Source organism: Fringilla coelebs, assembly GCF_963513975.1.
Source record: "Fringilla coelebs genome assembly, chromosome: 5".
NCBI lineage: Eukaryota > Metazoa > Chordata > Aves > Passeriformes > Fringillidae > Fringilla > Fringilla coelebs.
Window position 1 is genome coordinate 21,311,116 of NC_140033.1, and position 17,206 is coordinate 21,328,321.

The 17,206-nt window shown below is 34.9% G+C and overlaps 1 protein-coding gene across 2 annotated transcripts in view; it reads left to right on the forward strand.

Annotated features, from left to right (window-relative positions):
• Positions 1–17,206, forward strand: part of POT1 (protection of telomeres 1) — a 56,413-nt gene that overhangs the window by 2,346 nt on the left and 36,861 nt on the right. Inside the window, exons 3-8 of one of the 2 annotated variants that reach the window (XM_084205628.1) lie at positions 2,158–2,291; positions 5,903–5,975; positions 7,325–7,416; positions 11,208–11,318; positions 13,152–13,199; positions 14,359–14,473. In XM_084205628.1, the coding sequence (XP_084061754.1) occupies positions 2,169–2,291; positions 5,903–5,975; positions 7,325–7,416; positions 11,208–11,318; positions 13,152–13,199; positions 14,359–14,473 (562 nt within the window). In that variant the 5' untranslated portion in view covers positions 2,158–2,168. Of the gene's footprint in view, positions 1–2,157; positions 2,292–5,902; positions 5,976–7,324; positions 7,417–11,207; positions 11,319–13,151; positions 13,200–14,358; positions 14,474–17,206 lie in introns of those variants that run through there. The other variant, XM_084205629.1, reaches the window with a different exon arrangement.

Sequence of the window (17,206 nt, forward strand, 5' to 3'; positions counted from 1 at the left end):
GGTGTGTGTTTGAAAACATACCGATAAAGGCATCGTTTTTAGCTTCATTTAGTAACATCTTACGGAAGTTCTGACTTCTAATACCTCACTAGTCAAAGCAGGAAGAGCATCTGCCCCTTTGTAGCAGGCTTTTACTTCTGCTTCAGCTCAAGCAGAAATTGAAACCTGTCTGGTGCTGTAACTCCCAGCTCTGTGCTGTCATAGGTTGACCCTGGCTGTAAGCCAGGTGCCTGCCAAAGTCGCTCTTATCATTCCCTTCAGGAGGACAGGGAAGAGAAAATATGACTAAAAACTTGCTGGTTGAGACAGGGAGATCACTCACCATTTACGTGGACAAAAGAGTCTCAAACAAAGAAATTTAACTTACTGGTCATCAAACCAAGGTAGCATAATGACAAATAAGTCTAAAGATCTTTCCCCCACCTCTCCCATTTTCTGGGCTTAGTTCCACTCCAGTTTCTCTACCAGTTTCTTCCCCTGAGCAGTGCAGGGGACAGAGAATGGGGGTTGTGGTCATTATGCTTCATTGATGCCTCCTTGCTCCTCTTGCAAATTGGAACTAGAAAAAAACAAAAGCTAATTGCCCTATGTGTGCCATTGCAGCTGAGACATCCTCAAACCAAAGTATTTTACTGACATGTCATGAGTCACTGTGACTGCTTGCTTATATCTCTTAGAGAAGAATAACAGCACTGGGGAGTTTGCTGTAAATGCAGCAGGAAAAAGAAGGGTTGCTCACAACAAGAGAAATAATCATGAGTTATTAGTGAGGTCAGATATCCGTGGATACTGGAGTAACAATAAGGTGGATTTTTTGTTTTTCTGAAGAATAAGGTACTTTTAAAAGAATGTGTATAATTTTGCTCTCTGCACTTGTATGTGTTGACTTACGTTTGTAACTTATGATTCACTGGTCTTTCCATTTTGCAATGGTTTCCCAATTCAGTTTAACTATACCTGAATATTTTGTAGGAATTCAGTCTGCATAGCCCTGCAGAAGCTCTTTCGAACTGTAATTGAAATGTAGTTTAAGCTTTTACTGAGTAGATTACCAAATTTTTGTGTCCATTCAAAACTATAGGAAGTACTTTCTTTCCTGTTCTTTACTATCATATAAAAATTGCTAAAACTGTTTGAAATTAGGTCTGTGGCTATAATACTGCCATCTGGATTTTCAGAAGACAGAAATTGTTTTTTGCTTAGTTTATTGCAACTTACTGCAAACAGAAGATTGATAATGTTGCAGCTTTTTTTAGATACCCACTTGAAATAAAAATTATACTGCAAAGACAAAGATACCCCCAGAAGAAATGAGATGACAATGTAATGAGAAAATACAGCAATAGCTACTTATTGCTAGATCACTTTTTTCTATTTTTCTTATGCGTAACTTCATTGCAAAAGACTGCTCTTCTGCTCTCCTATTCTCAGCATTATAACACTGTCACTAGTAATTTATTTCATTGACTTTTGTTACAGTGAGGGCAGACCATAGATGACACAGTCATACATTTCTTACCTTGTTCCAAGTGCCTTCCATGCTTAGCATCTGTAGATACCATTCTTATTTTCTTTATTATTTTTTCTTTACTTGAGTCATTGATGAATTTTTTTTCAATCTGTACATAGCCATCTGTTGTTCATTTTAAGTTGAAACGAAAAATGTTTTAATTTCTTGCAGTCAGATTTTCTTATAGGAAAAAAACTGAATATAGGCTCTTTGTCCATGACCTTCTGCTGGGGAAGGAGTCATTCATTCAAAGTCTTTGCATGATTTTTATCTGTATTTCTGTACATAAAATATTATATCTGTACATAAAATATTAACACTGTTTACATTGCCCTTTACATTTATATGTATTTCTATTTATTTATATGTAAAGTAATATTTTATTGCCATTTATGGTGTTTTGGAATGTTTGAAAAATCGAGTAATTTGGATGGTTGTCTATTGCCAAGAAAATGTTACTTTCTTCTTGCTGTGTATGGTACTAAGAGATGAGGCTAGTCCCTCTGAAAATTCTTAGTTTTACATAATTAAACTCTCTTGTTATGAGATAGATAAATATTCCCCTTCTGAGTAAGATGCAACTTCTAGTAACTCTTAATTTGAACAAAATGAGGAGCTTCAGGACTCTTTAAATTATTTTTGTTTAGATAAAGCAGCTATGCCTGTTCAGTTGCTGAAGATCAGTGAAGGACAATCTGAGACTCCACTACCAAGCCATTTGCAGAGGGAGGATGTAAAACATTTGCAAGAAGGGTGTGATCATACCAACAAATACATTCAGGTAAACTGACCAGTAAAAAAATTTTGCCTTGCTTTGAAATAGCTCCTGTTACATTAGCAAGATGCTTTCATATTCCATCTCACTTGGTGACTTTCTGCAGCTGTGTGTCTTTGTGTTCATCTGTTGAATATCTTTAAGCAGTGAAAAATTGTGATCATCTTGAACTTCATTGCATGTTGCTATTGCCTTCATTGATTCACAGTCACATCCTTTCTCTTATGTTATCAGACTAAAATTTTCTAGGAGTTTCTCTTTTCAGAGTTTATGAGCTGTGGACCGATTTAAAAACACATTAATATGCAGAATGGTTTGCTGCAAATGGAGGGATTGAGTTGTGTTAAGTGGTATTTTGTTTAAAAGAAATAGTAATAAGCACCCCAGTCCTGTTAAAGATCAGATTTCAGACTAACTAAAAAGCTTCTGAAGTAATTCTCCTTTTGTATGAAATTATGCAATATCCAGTTTTATGAAAAGTGTTGTTTGTAGCAACTACCAGCATCAAGACACAATCAGTCTTTTTTATCATTACCAAGTGTGCACTTATATTTGACCGTAATCCCAAATGTATTTTGGATTGGAAGTACAATCCTGCTATACTAATGAAATGCAGAAATAACTTTTTTCATGCCTAAAACAAGTATTCTCTGTAAAATGCAGCATCAGTTCTTGAGTGTGGTCTTTTTCTATCCTGTTTAACTTTTTTTCTGTCTGTGGCTCTGAGAATCATTTTAGGCATCCCTGATGCTTATGTATCAGGAAATCAGCATTAACCAAGGTTTTCTTTCAATCTATTAATTAAAAAAAAGGGGGAAAAATTAAGGAAATTTGGTTCTGTAGAAAACTTAAGTTGTCTTGAATCCTTCAAAAAATGGCACAAACATTTTAAAAATATGAGCTGAACTGATCTAATGTTTTTCTGTATCTGAAAGAAACATTTCTGCTACCACAGCTGTATATTCTCAGTTCCAAATCTAGTTCTTATACGACCCTGTGATTGAGTCCATTTATGAGAAGGAAACTGGCAGAAGACCATCCATATTGCTGGAGAGAGGATAATTTTCTGCTGCTGTCACTCTGCACTGGATCATTGTGGTGTCAAATTGATGCCGGGAGTGGTGCACTTTGGTATAGTGAAGGAGCAGAACTGCCCTGTTTGGAAGCAGGCAGCAGTTGAGTGGTGTAGGAGGTGATTTGATTGAGAATGATTCAGCCTCCCTCAGGTCCTGTAAAGGAACAAATGGAAATGTCAATAGCCACTGCTGCTAGCAAACAGGGTTTATTCCTCAGGGGGTAGTTTCCTGCCCCTGTTCACCTGCACAATACATAGACTTTCCTGCTTTGAAGAACTGTGTCTGCAAGCAGCCCTGACATGGAAGAACAGGAATACTTGTTCAGAAGAAAGTGGTGAAGGAAACAAAAATGCATTATAAATTAAAAAATGTTTCTGCCAAAATATATGTTTCCATTTGGAAAGCAGAACAATTACTACCAGATTATGATATAAAGCATATATGCAGTGCTATAGCTGATTCTGAAAGGGAAAGTGTATAGAATGTCTTTCTCAGACTTCTGCATTATGTTAAGAGAACTTCATGCTGTTGCTGACATGGATTAGTAGGTGACTAAAACAGCTTGGCATAAACAGCACAACTGGAGAGCTGATAAAGCTGGTGCTAATGCACCATTAAATGTGAAGGAAAATCCAGTTCTGCAGGCTGAGCTTGAAGTGAACCTTAGAATGCACTAAGGTGTTAGGTTATCTTAGTGGTGGCACACTGTCACTCTAGACCTGCCAAAATAGGGATCATGCTTTGACAAGGAGGGAAGGGCAGAAGAGGATTGTCATGAAATGTGTTCTGGGAAATGCCACAAAAGACATTTGGGATGCTTCTGTCTGACTTGTGTGCCTCAGTCTTTTCATTCTTCTGCATTTTTATCTTCCTGGCACCTCTTTGAAATCTGCAAGCTTCAAATTTGTGGAAAAATGGCACAAACAATGTTTGTACCTCCTCAGTCATCGTGTCTGTTAACTAAACATGATGTCTTATCCTATTAGTTCATAATTCTCTGCATTTTGCTGTGGCAAATCTGTCCCAAACCTTAAAATCAGCTGCCAAATCAGCTAAAGAACCAAACCGAGGGAGTGAGGCCTTATAAGAAGGGAGACACATGCAGCAAAAGAATTGTACATGGTAGGTTTGAGAGTGTGTCTAGTGGCATATGGAATGTTGAGGATTTTGGAACAACCCTTTTAGAAAAAGTTTGCTTCTGAGCTCAATAAGCAGTGCAGAATTTGTGAGAGAAGAGCCAATTTGAGCAAGTTTTACTAAGGTGGGTTCTTTTGAAGTTTGGAGCTCAGGAGTTTCAGGCATGTGTAGAAGGCAGCGGGGCAGTATGAGGAAATGGGTGGTAGCTGGGGAACACAACTATACTAACACCTACTGTAGTGTAGGGGTTTGGGACACAAAGGAAAGTGGAGGGGCCAGAACATTATAGCAAAGAATGTGGTCCCAGAATTTGAAAACTCTTTGAAGATACTCGGATGTAAAAGGAAAAATAAAAAATAAAGATGGTTAAAAAGCAGCCGCTATCACATTAATAAGTTTCACTTCTAAATAATGTGCTGGTGCAGATTGAAATTTTTTACTAAGAAAAAATATGTATGTGAATGTTGCATTTATAGACATATTACCATACTCTCTTTTTACAAAATACCTTTAGTCTGTTTTTGTGCTGTGTGTGTTGTTTTTTAAGCATTTTGCAGAGTCTTTTTTCAATTATTTTATTTTTCTTTATTGACCTTTTTTTTTTTTTTTGATTTATCGTTGACAAGGTTACAATGCTTCATCTGCTGTTCTGTGAAAGATACACTTGACTGACATTTTTGGTACTGTTGATGATACCCTCTTTCTAACTAGATGTGTAGATTCCAAAGAAATGTTAATATCACTGAAGTTGCTGAGTTTTGCTTCATTGTGACTCCAGCATTACAATAAAAAAGAATATTTTGAATTATTTGTTAAATCATAGGCTCTTCTAGAGCATTTGCATTGCCAAACAATTAGGACATGACAGTTTCAAAACTTTCTAATACTCTTCTCACAGCTGTATTTTTTTTCACAGAAGGTTTTTTATCTTCATATGTGTCTATCATATCTTGACTGAGATTTTGTTCTGATATTTATGTTGTAATTCTTTGCCAATATTTTTGGAGAAAATGCTGTATCTTTTAGGATTTTGATCACTACTTCTTCCGATGCCTTTCAGATTTTGTGCTAAAACTCCAGTCTTTTTTGCAATTTTTGTAACTAATAAAAGTTACATGTATAGTTCCATAGCTACTGTTTTATTGTTTATCATCTAGTCCGTGGCATCTAAATAGTATTGACATGTAATACTTCTTTTGTTACATCTCAAGAATGTTGCTTTTGATCAGTGACTATAGCAGTTGGTTTTTGGTTTTTTGTTAAGAATGTAGATGGCAATTTGTGCTTTTTCCATAAATTCTGCCTTTTTTATCTTCCAGGTGTTTCAGCTGATATCAGTATTTCAGTAGCTTAGGGGCATGCAGTCTTAGTTCACAATGTTTTATTTTATTTTTTGCCTTGTAGGGAATAGTTACTCTTTCCTACCCATTAACAAAACTCAGAGATGGAACAGACTTTGTCAAGATTGTTGTTCAAGGTACTACATTTAAATATACATTTTAAATTTATGGTACTAGATCAGTAGTTCCTACTCTTGTATAATGTTTAGTAGAATGTTAGATTTAAAATACTCTCTAAAACTGTTCATTTTCTTAAAAAAAAGTTTAAGATAAACTTATGCCAGGTAAGTTAATGGAAACAAGTCTTTATATTTCAGTAGGCTTCTTGTTGCATAACTTTTTAAAAGACTGTCCTGGGAATGTATTAGCTATATCTATAGCTTTAATAGTGTATTTTCAAACTGCTTATCATAAGAAGGACCAAGAAAATTGCACACATAATACTTACCACATTATATATATATATAATATACTATACTATGTAAGAGCACCTTTAATATAGGCCAGTATTTTGAATAGCAGCAAAATATTTGTGTTTCATTCTGTTTTAATTTAAGCATTTAAGAAAAGGAAATTTCACCTGACTATGCAAGAATTTGAATACCAGTAGCTGGATTAGCACTTTGAAAGACCTAAGTTGTTCATCATGATATGAAATGATATGAAAAAGTGATATGTTCCTTTTAAGTCCTAAGTTTATCATCCCCTCCAGTCAGGAAGGTGGTGGAGGTAATTTGTCAGGGGTCTGTTGGATTCAAGGAACTTTCCATTTCCTTCCATTTCATTCTCAGCTTATTCCTTGCAGTGGCTAGAGAATCACATGTGCTTCCTGAGAGCCCCCTGACTCCTGAGCAGCCAGCCTGGGGTGTGCAGCTCCTGCCTGGTGCTGCTGCCTGTGCCTGGTGTTAGCAGAGGTGAATGGAATTGCTGGGCCTCAGTCAGTCTCCCTGCTGGCTCCAGGTTTCTCAGAGGGATGCTTAACCTCCCTGAGTCTTGCCAGTTTCAGTGACTGTTCAAGAAATGAGAGTTCATGCACATTCTCCATAGAAACATAAGTTTGCACATTTAAATCATTGAAACGGTAAAAAGTAGAAAACTCTTAAAATAACAACATTATTTCTGCTTCACTCTTCCTGGAAGGCTATTAATTAATATTTCTATGACCTAGAATATCTTCAGTTTATCATAGATTCTACAATAGGATCTATGTTAATGTGATTGTTAATCTAACACTATACATTGAATTATCCAAGTGGAAATCTTTTTCATTTCTGTTTAATTGTACCCTGGTGTACAACAGACACATTTTAATCCTCTTATGAAGAATATGCTGAGCGATAGACCTGTAGTTAGCACATTTCCTGTTTGTACATTAATTGAAAAATGTTAGTCTATAAATCAACTTCTTTTATAAATCTCTTTCCCCTGCTGTTTTGTTTTGGAGAAGGTGTAGTGATTGGAATCACTTTTGCTTTTTTTCCTCCAGATTCGGATAACTTGTGTTCCCAGATCAGCAGCGTCAATGTTTTAATATATGGAAAAATGGCAGAGGATTGTGCAAAAGTTATACGCCATGGGGTAAAAAATCCACCAAAACATATATACATATAAATTCTTGGTTTAGGAATTGTTTTTTGTTTTTCACAGATGTATGTTGACTTCTTTTCTTGTCTTGGTCTACCTATCCCTAAAATTAGAAATAGTCTTTTCAGTCCCTTCAAGTCGATAGTATTTGCATATGTAAATTCTTTCTCACACTAATATTGAAATAAAGCAACTCTTTTTATCAGTGCTGTTTACCTAGCAAGCAAAGGATCTTGAATATGGATAATAGAGAAGTCACCCATTTATATTCATTCTTTGAATGTTTTGCCATTTGATAAGATATATCTTATAATTAAATTCACTTAAAAGAGTTACACTAAAAGATTTTTTAAAAAAATTTCAAAACTGCATGCAGGGTTTTTTATTGACTTGGTGCTAGTGTCTTGCTTTGTCAGAGATAATAGTTTGGTTTGATTAGCTCCAGGTAAAAGACTTAGACAAGTCAGTTTGGGAGTTTGTGAGACAATGTGTTACCACTAAAGAAGGAAAACAAGATAAAAACAATTACCTCAGTCTTTTTTATAAGACTGCCTATCAGTTTACTGACATTTCAGTATTAGCCAAATATGAAATTAAAATTAGAATATGAAGCATTACGAACTCATGTTAGTGCTTTTTCATTTGTGATATGAATTCACACTAAATCATAGAATAGTTTGGCTGGAAGGCACCTTTAAAGATCAACCAGTTACAACCCCTCCTGTCATAGGGAGGGACTTATGGGCAGGGACATATTTCACCTCATTAGATTGCTCCAAAGCCCTATCCAAGCTTACTTTGAACATTTCCAATGATGGGACATCCACAGCTTCTCTGGGCAAATTACAGTCTTTATACAGATTTCTCAATTCCATGTAATTTTCAATTTTGATGGGGAAGCTAGGGTGGAAAGTTCCTGAACTTATTTGCTAAATATGCAATCTGCTGAATCTTTTTAAATTCAATGAACAAATCAATTTTTTCCTGATAAAAATACAAATGTTGAACAGGGCACTGAGCAGCAATTAGAAGATGAAAAGATCATTACTAAAGAGCTGGGTAGGAAACTACAACCCACAGGCAACAGCCATTGGGTTGCTACACAGCCAAGGTGTGCTAGAACCTCAGTTTGTTCTTCCCCAGGGAACTGAACCGTCAAGATGCTTCCCTCATGTCTCAAATGAGATTTTAATTTTGGAAAAATGTGCATATGAGGAAGCAATGATTTCTGAAGCTGGCAGAGTTTGAAAAAAAGCCCCATTTTTTAGCCATTAAAGAATTACTTCAGTACAGTCCAGAAGGTAGTGTTTATTGCTGCATACCATTTCAGATTTTAGTATTTTTTAATTTCCATATCATATCTTCATAAAGTTCAATACTGTAAGAACTTTAGCTAAAGTAGCCAGGGGAAGGAGCTGGCGATTTCTAAAAAATGTGAGTGACCATGTTGTCTTCTGAGAGTCTTCTCAATCTGTAACAGAATAACCATCAGGAAAAATATCATATTTCCTGTATTTCACACTTTCTGAATGAGGGAAATGGAAATTTTTTTACCCTTTAAAAGTGTTGTTTGAATCACATAATTTGTTTATGCAATATACTTCTGTTGACATCAAAATCCACCAATTTAAGTAAATAGCTTTGATTCCCAAGGCTTCTTAGCTAAAGATGAAATGGAAAATAATCTGTTTTGAAAACTAATATAACATTAAATTTCAAAGCAGTGTGCAAATATTAGGAAGGTTTTTTTGCATGTTTAGAAAATGCAAGTCACAACCTGCCAAAGTTGACTGTGAATTTGTAAAAAATCTGAGACTATATCCATTCTTTCTGCCTGTAGAACTAGATTTTGAGGTTAGTGCTGTCTTTTTCTCATGGAAATTGCACAGTCCTTTCACAGTTTGAGAGGATGTTTGGTTTTGGTTTTTTTAATGAGATGCTTTGTATGGCATATATATTATGTGAGAGTAATCACTAGTGACCTAATACTACTATAAAAAATTTCACTTATTATCATCTTGTTAAAGGCTGAGTCTATGTAATTCTGAAGTTCATTCTGACACAGGAGAGCAAGACAAGAGAAGTTCCCTGTACAGATCTCCAGTCCTGTCTCAGCAGCCATATCCCAGAATCTTGTGCAGTCTACATTCTAATAAAATGCTGAAATGGAAATAATGTATAAGTAAGACATAGCTTTTTAGATAAAGGGTGATTTTACTGTTGAAGGAACATTCTGGGTAGCATCACCTAACAGTGAAAGGAAAGACACATAGTAATACCTGAATTTGGCAAAATTCATGGAGTTTCCTGAAGTTTATATTTGTGTGTTTCTGTATCTGGAAAGAATGAAACAACTGTCATGTATGTTAGTAGGACAGCATGTTAGAGGTGCAGAGAATACTGAGTGTTCTAATTGTTTTGACATGTTTTAACTTAGCTTTGAGTGTGGCTTACTTCTAGGTTTATATATTACTTTTTAGTCAAAGTGTACATTGTGACACTCCCTGAAAATCATCATGCCCTAAGTAGTTTCATTGTGAATTAAACTGTCTGATTAAATTTGTGTTTTCTGCAGAAATTTTTTCCCCAATGTTTTAATAACTACATATATCACTGTCACTTAATCTAGAAGCCTTTCTTTTTCTTGCACAAAACATTAAGGTTTTGGATCTTAAATCATTTAGCGTAGCATTGTCAGATTGCTGAAATAGCAAAAAAAGCACTGACATGGTGCAATATTTGCTAAAACTGTCAACTTCAATCAGAAAACTCTTTTATTTGTTGTTATCAAATAAATACATAAAGAAAAGTTATTCACTAAAAGTTTATGGAAGTGCTTTTGGTAGAAACTGGAATAGAAATAGAGTTCCAAGTCCAACATGTTTATTTGAATGAAGCACACTGGCACAGCCCTGCTAAACAGTTCTGATAGCAAGGGAGCTGACTATAAAGGAGCTTTACATTATATCAGATAGCTTTTTTAATCACCTCTGATTACCTAAACATATTTAATGTATTCTTTATCTTCTCCTCCTTTTGAATTTTTACTTTTTTTTTTTCTGATTTGCTGAAGTTGCTGCTAAAAACATAAGCTGCTGCTGGGACTTGAATCATGTACTCTTAAAATCTTTTTCTTCTTCATTTTGTACCAAAGGAACTTTGTACCAAAGTGAAAATAGAGTTACAATTGCTTTCTGTGCCAGAATTTCAGGAGTGATGCCAGAGATGTTTTTAAGGTCGCTTTTGCTACCAGAAACTTACCTGTTGCTTGACCTACCTATTTAACCCTTAAGGAAGCTGTTGGTCCAGCCAAAACAGAGTTTATAGGAGAGTTTCTTAAAAGTAGAGCTGTAATTCAGTAGGAAAGAAGCTCTAAGAAAAAATGGTTTATTACTGCAGGTCTTACATGTGATTTCTCTTTTACCTTAGTTAAGCTAACCAGAAAGCAGTCAGTCATTGCATCCAAAGAATGATTCTTTTGCTTTATTCAGTGTGAATCTTCCTCCCTAGGCTTTGTCAAAAATAGCACTCCGTTACAGTGGCATCATGAGTGTGAAAATTTTAGCAGAATTAAAAAGAAAAGCTTCCTGGCATTTGTTGTAAATATAAATTCTGTGGGGAGGAGAACTAAATAGGGAAGCTTAAAGACAGTTTTTACAATTTGATCAGGATTTTTGTTTCTTCAGTGTTGTGAGACTTTAGGGTGAAATTTCACATTGTATAGTCTTAAAATAGAGCATGTGTTAGAATCTCCATAATTTTCTGTTATTGCTCTGTCCCCATAGGAAACCTTCATAGCTGCAGGATTCAAGGTGATAAAATTGCCTACAGAGAAAGAGAATGCTAGACATGATTGTCACCTGGAAGTGTCTGAAGAAGCTGGATCAACCATTTATGTATGTGATTGGCCAACTTTTTTTTACTCTTTTTTAATTTTAATATACAAAATGCAAAGGTTTTGCTTTATAATAGGAAAAAAACCAGTAAAATCTATGTGAAACTGAAATGGTAGAGATTATTTACCATGGTCAGTAGGAAACAAGACATGTTTCTTGTGTGACTGTGTGTGTGTGTGTGCAAATTATTTTCCAGATAAGCAAATTATTTTCCAGATAAATTTCTGCTTGTCGAGTGGAAGAATTTGACTATGGCTGACTTTAGATAGATTCCCAGAGCTGTTTAAACTACTGCTGTGCATAACACATTTCAATAATGCAGACAAGGTAGAGGGTGCAAGAGCAATTTCAGGTCTAAAATTTTTAGTTTTCTCTGGTCTATGAGTTTGTACTGTTTCAACTCAAATCATTACTTGTTGCTTTTCAAATACATGGATTGCTATAATCTAAATTGTATACAGAGAATTGTACCCTTTTGTCCTGAGTAAAATATTTCTTCTTTTGTACTATTGTCACATCTGTTCTGTTTAGTTTTACCTGCATAACTATTGTCTAATTAAATTCTAAATTTAAGAAAAAAATCTTTTTTTTTTAAATTTCAGAAAAGCACTTTTGTTTTGGAATTGACCTCTATAAATAACTAAAACTTGCCACGCAACTCAGTGAAAAACAGAATTATTTAAAATTATAGTGCAGACTGTTTCATGACATTCATTATGTGTTGATGATGATGATGATATACAGGTAGAAAGAATATTTTTCATTTAATATCATGGATACCAAAACCGCCCCAAGTCTGAATAGGTGTGTGTAAGCTAAAAGTGTCTATATTTTAGAAACTACTCCAGACCTTCAACTGAGTACTGGCAAGACCTCATGACATACAGTCTAATCCAAAAGACACTGTGCAGCTCCCTGAATGCCTGGGTTGTGCTGCAGTGTTTATCTCGTCACTGACCACAGAATGAAGCTTGTGGCACTTTGTTTGGTGACACACATATTGGATGCTTAACATTAGTACAAATGAGTAGACTTTGTGTGGGCTTCACTTCCACAGTCATAACTTTTCACTCAGCTGTTTAAAATCAGCTTCAGGAGTGGAGCTGAGGTGGAGAGCAAAAGCAGAGCCCTGGCAGGAGTGGGCAGTGCTGGGGCAGGGCACAGCTGTAACGTGGGGCTCTGTGTCCAGCAGCCAGGCTGGGCTGTGCCATCGGGATGGCAGCTGAGCCCTGTGTTCCTCACAGAGAGTGGACAGTGTTGGCTTTTCATCAAATCTCCATGATTAGTTCTTTAAAAGACCTTACAGTGAAGGTAAGTTTGGCTTATAAACAAAGCTCAAAAAGCTTAGGCACTATCTTTAAATAAAATTTATCCCATTTTGGTGAATTTTTTCTGCCAAAGGAAAGTAACAAGTCACTGAGAATAGAGCAGATCTATCTGCTCTAAGCATTGACATGTACATACATCTTCAATTACAAAACCTTAAACACATTCAAGGTCTATGTTAAGCAACTGTAGTTTTAAATTTGTGGCCTCCAGCTTTCAAATGCTACTCTCTTAATGTGACCTAACATATTCAGCTGGGTGACTTCAGAAAATGTGTGTGTTTTTGAAGAACCTTTTGTATGAGTGTGAGTGCACTAAATACTACTTTCTTTTCTTCTGTAGCTAAAATTTTCTAGATGCAGAAATGGTTCAGATACGGCAGAAATATCTGTAGGGCTGGTTTGTATTTCTGTGTAGTGTTGTATTTGCTTTAAGGTTATCAAATGTTGTTATATTTTCAGTACCTTCAATTTTGTAATCAGAAAGTTTGTTATTTTTTCTCCACAGATTTACACTAAACCAGGAATAACTGCTGCTTCAGAAACTACATCTGTGGTGAGTTTGTATTTGGGATATTTTTAAATCACATGAGATTAACTGCATGTTAATAAGAAGGTGTGGAATTCATTTTTGTTCCTGTTTAATTTATTTCCATATACTTATCCCAGCAGTCATTTAGCTTTTACTTTTGCAAATAATATAAACAAAATAAAATATGAAATAAGTAGTACATTTTCTATACTTGTAGTATAGTTCCCATCTCGATCTCCAAATGAATTTCTTGTTGGTTTAGGAAATTTGAATTAGAAAGGTAACTGTTGGTCTAAATAAGATTGTATGCTTGTGTTGTAAAAATAAAAAAGGAAATATGAAACTTCCTTTGATTTAAAATCAGATTACTAATACTGGTCTTAACATTTGTTTTGATTTCTGTTTGGAACAAACCCTTATGTGTCGGACTTAAAATTCTAGAAGAAATAGTAATTTAAAAGCAGAGGAACTGGTTTATGAAATTTTTGTGTGCTTTATCATGATGTTAAAGATTCAGTACCAATGGTGATAGAGTTTCTTTTCAATTTTTATTTGCAGTTCCATTTTTTCAGTATAGTACTTGGAAACCTAAGTTATCAATCAATTTCAGAGAACTCATATTCTTTAAAAGAGTCTAATCAGCAACCTTAAGACGAGAGGAGAATAGTCCTTAAACTGTAGAAAGTAGCCCTTAATTTCTCTAATCCTCCAGCAGCTGTGGTATTTTAATCAGGATATGTGCACAGTGGCTGTGAGAGGTAACCTTCCCTCCAGCCCAAGACAAGGATTCTGTGCGGTGACTCTGCCAAGCAGAATACAAAGCTATTTATATATGTGCTTTAAAAAGTCCTCTGGATGGACATGTAAAAATGAATCAGTAAAAAATTGTCTTTCATTGTTCTTTATTGTGATGACTTCTACTCACCTGCTTCATGTGCTGAAACTTACTTCAATTAACTGGTTGGCTTAGTGTAAGAAAGGTTCAATCACAGAAAGAAATTAAAAGTCTTGTGTGCTTTCTGAGTCTCAAGTGAATAAGATACAAAGAAATAGTTAATCTTTATTTCTTTTTTTAAGATGGAAATAAATATGTCTGAGGATGAATGATGTTAAAAGACAAAATTCTGTATGAATGTTTGAATAATTTTTTCTTCTGTTCCCTCAATGTATTGTGCCTTTTCAGTCTGTTGCTCCAAAATATGTGTATACTCCCCTTAATCATCTTAAAGATGGAACTGTAGTGAACTTGTATGGCGTTGTGAAATTCTTCAAGCCTCCATATATTAGCAAAGGAACTGGTATGTACTATATTCAAGAGATTTGAAATGTCCTCCAGCCAGAACTGTTCTTACTATGTTTGTTCAAAATCAACCAGAAAAACAAATTCACATGATCCTTTGACCATAGCTTAGACCAGCTAATACCAAGGAAACATAAAAACAAATAGTTAGGTATCAGTCAGTTTAGGCAGACTGGTGGAGATAGCAAATGAAGAATGTTCTTATGGGAGATTTATCATTCGTCCAGCTACTTTAACAAGACTTCAGGGAACTGAGGACTTGGAACATCTTAATTAGACAAGCACTGATTGCTGGAAATCATTAGGGCAGCCATTCTTTCCAGAAACATAAAAACGTGAAGTTAAATGCACCGACTTTCGAAGTAGCATGTCTCTGAAGCAGCTTCGAGAGATTTTTTTCAGCTGACTTATTTGTCAAGTTAATAACTTCAATTTCTTTAGTAGAAATTTAATAGGGAAAATGATTATTTGTTTAGCAACTAGTCTATGCCAAAATGTTATTAATAACTTCCTCATATGTCTTCCCGGTATATTTTCAGTTGGCATTATTAAAATAACGCAACAGTATCACTAGAGAACAGGGACACAATCTGATATTTCTTATTTATGAAGATAGTTGTAATTCACTTGCTACTTTATAATGAAAATCTCTAATACAGTTCTAATTAGTCTGGGGTTTTGGGTAAAAATATTCACTAATCAGTCAATTATTTCAGTGTTGGTTTTTGATTGTTTGCGCAATCCAGAACGATGTTTGCTTGAGAGGGTACAAAATGGTCAATGATCGCTCTGCATTGTCAGGGCATGAAGTGGCTCTTGTCAGAAAATTCTGTAATTGCTTTAGAACTGACCCAATCCTGCACCAGTACATTCTCTGTCTGACAATGTAATAATAGAGTCATGTAGCTTCAAACTGATGCCCCCTGGAAGCCTGGAAAGTTGGGCCACTGTACTTTATCCACATGGGTCTTTATTCACTATATACATATGCCCTGAGGTATAAGATGCTGCTCCTTCTTGCACATATTAAGGCTTAAGGCTGAGGTTTTGCGCTGTGTTCCTACTGAAGGTGGGTACCGCTGGACTGGTACCTAATTTAGTCTTGTTGGCTTATATAATCTGTAATTAAAAGTTCATAATTTTCATTGCCATTATTGCATTAGGTGAGTGTTAAAACACTGATGAATTAAATGACTTTTCAGTATGTTCATAAATCCTTTATTACAGAGAAAGTTGTTTTAGCTAAGCACACTTTTGCTTGGGGCGTATAGTTTGAAACCTCTGGATATAAGACCCTCATGAGTTCTGAAAACTGTGCAGGAAAGTGCTTTGGGTCTTGCTTCATAAAAGAGACTGATGGGATTTTGTCTGCTAGAAGATCTGTTGGATGTGTTCAAAACTATATTCTAACTTTCCTTCCCCAATAGTTTAAGATATTTTAAATTTTTAACAAAGATTATATTCTCCTCTCTTGCCTCCCTTAATCTTAAGGATATCTCAAGTACTTAACCTTGAGATTTAAAAGAGAAGTAAATAGAAGAAAAAAGAGCCTCTGTCTTTGTAGTGTCCAATTACAGAGATTATGTGCTTGACCATGAAAGTTTTAGGACATTCAAAGTGACACCTACTGCTTCCCCAACCCTTCTTTTTTCATGCAGGTACTACTCAGTGTTTTCCATAATGCAGGGAGAATGAAGAATCCTTGCTGCTGGTTAACAGTGTAATAGAATTAATGTCCTGTTTTTCTGGGGAAACCTTCATCTAGTGTTTTATCATAGATACATGCAGTGTATTTGTATGTCACATGTTCAGTTAAAATCTCATTTTATCCTATCTAGACATTCATTTAGATTGTAACTACTTTATTTTTAAGAAATACTTCATAGAATCAAAATTAATGAAGGATAGCAGTTTTGGAAAAAACACTTCTAAAAATCTTGACCACTTCAGATGGAAAGTTCTACATGCCCAAAATGCAGATTAAGAATCAAACCAGATTTTTAAAGAATTTTTGAAGCCCAGAGTTTTGTTTTTGTTCTCAATTTTTATTTGATCTTGAGCCAAGTTCATCAAACAGCCCAGAGTTTGTTTAAAATTATGTAGCTGAAAAACTAACTCTAATTTAAATGATACCATTTGGCCAACTTGAATTACAACAGTCAGTTTTTAGCAAGTAATAGCAAACCAACTTTACAGCGCAAAGCAAACCCATCACAGAATGTTGTGGTGTCCTTTTGTGAGGAAGCAGACTCATATCTGCAGTAGTTTTTCCTTAAAAGTATTGTGTTCCATTGCGGGGTTTTTTTCTGAATCAAAGTGTTGAGGATTTATATAAGTTTTGCAGAACAGAACAAAAACTGTTTCAGAGGTAAAGACAGCAATTTCATTTCTGGACCCCTAGGGATTAGATCCCTTCTGTTCACAGTGGCTTATATGCATTTCTTTTTAAAATAATCACTCTTTCTTCTCTTAAAATATAGATGATTAAAAAAAAGATTAAAATATTTAAAGGAAATAATAATAATAGTAATAGTAATAGTAATAATAATAATAATAATAATAATAATAATAATAATAATAATAATAATAATAATACGTTAATAGAAATCTCAAGACAATTACTTTGATCTAGAAATTACAAATGATGGCATTGAAACATCTGTTTAGCCAGATGCTTCTGGTAGTTACCAAATTGTATCTCGAAAGTGTATTACCATGTTAGAAATAACAA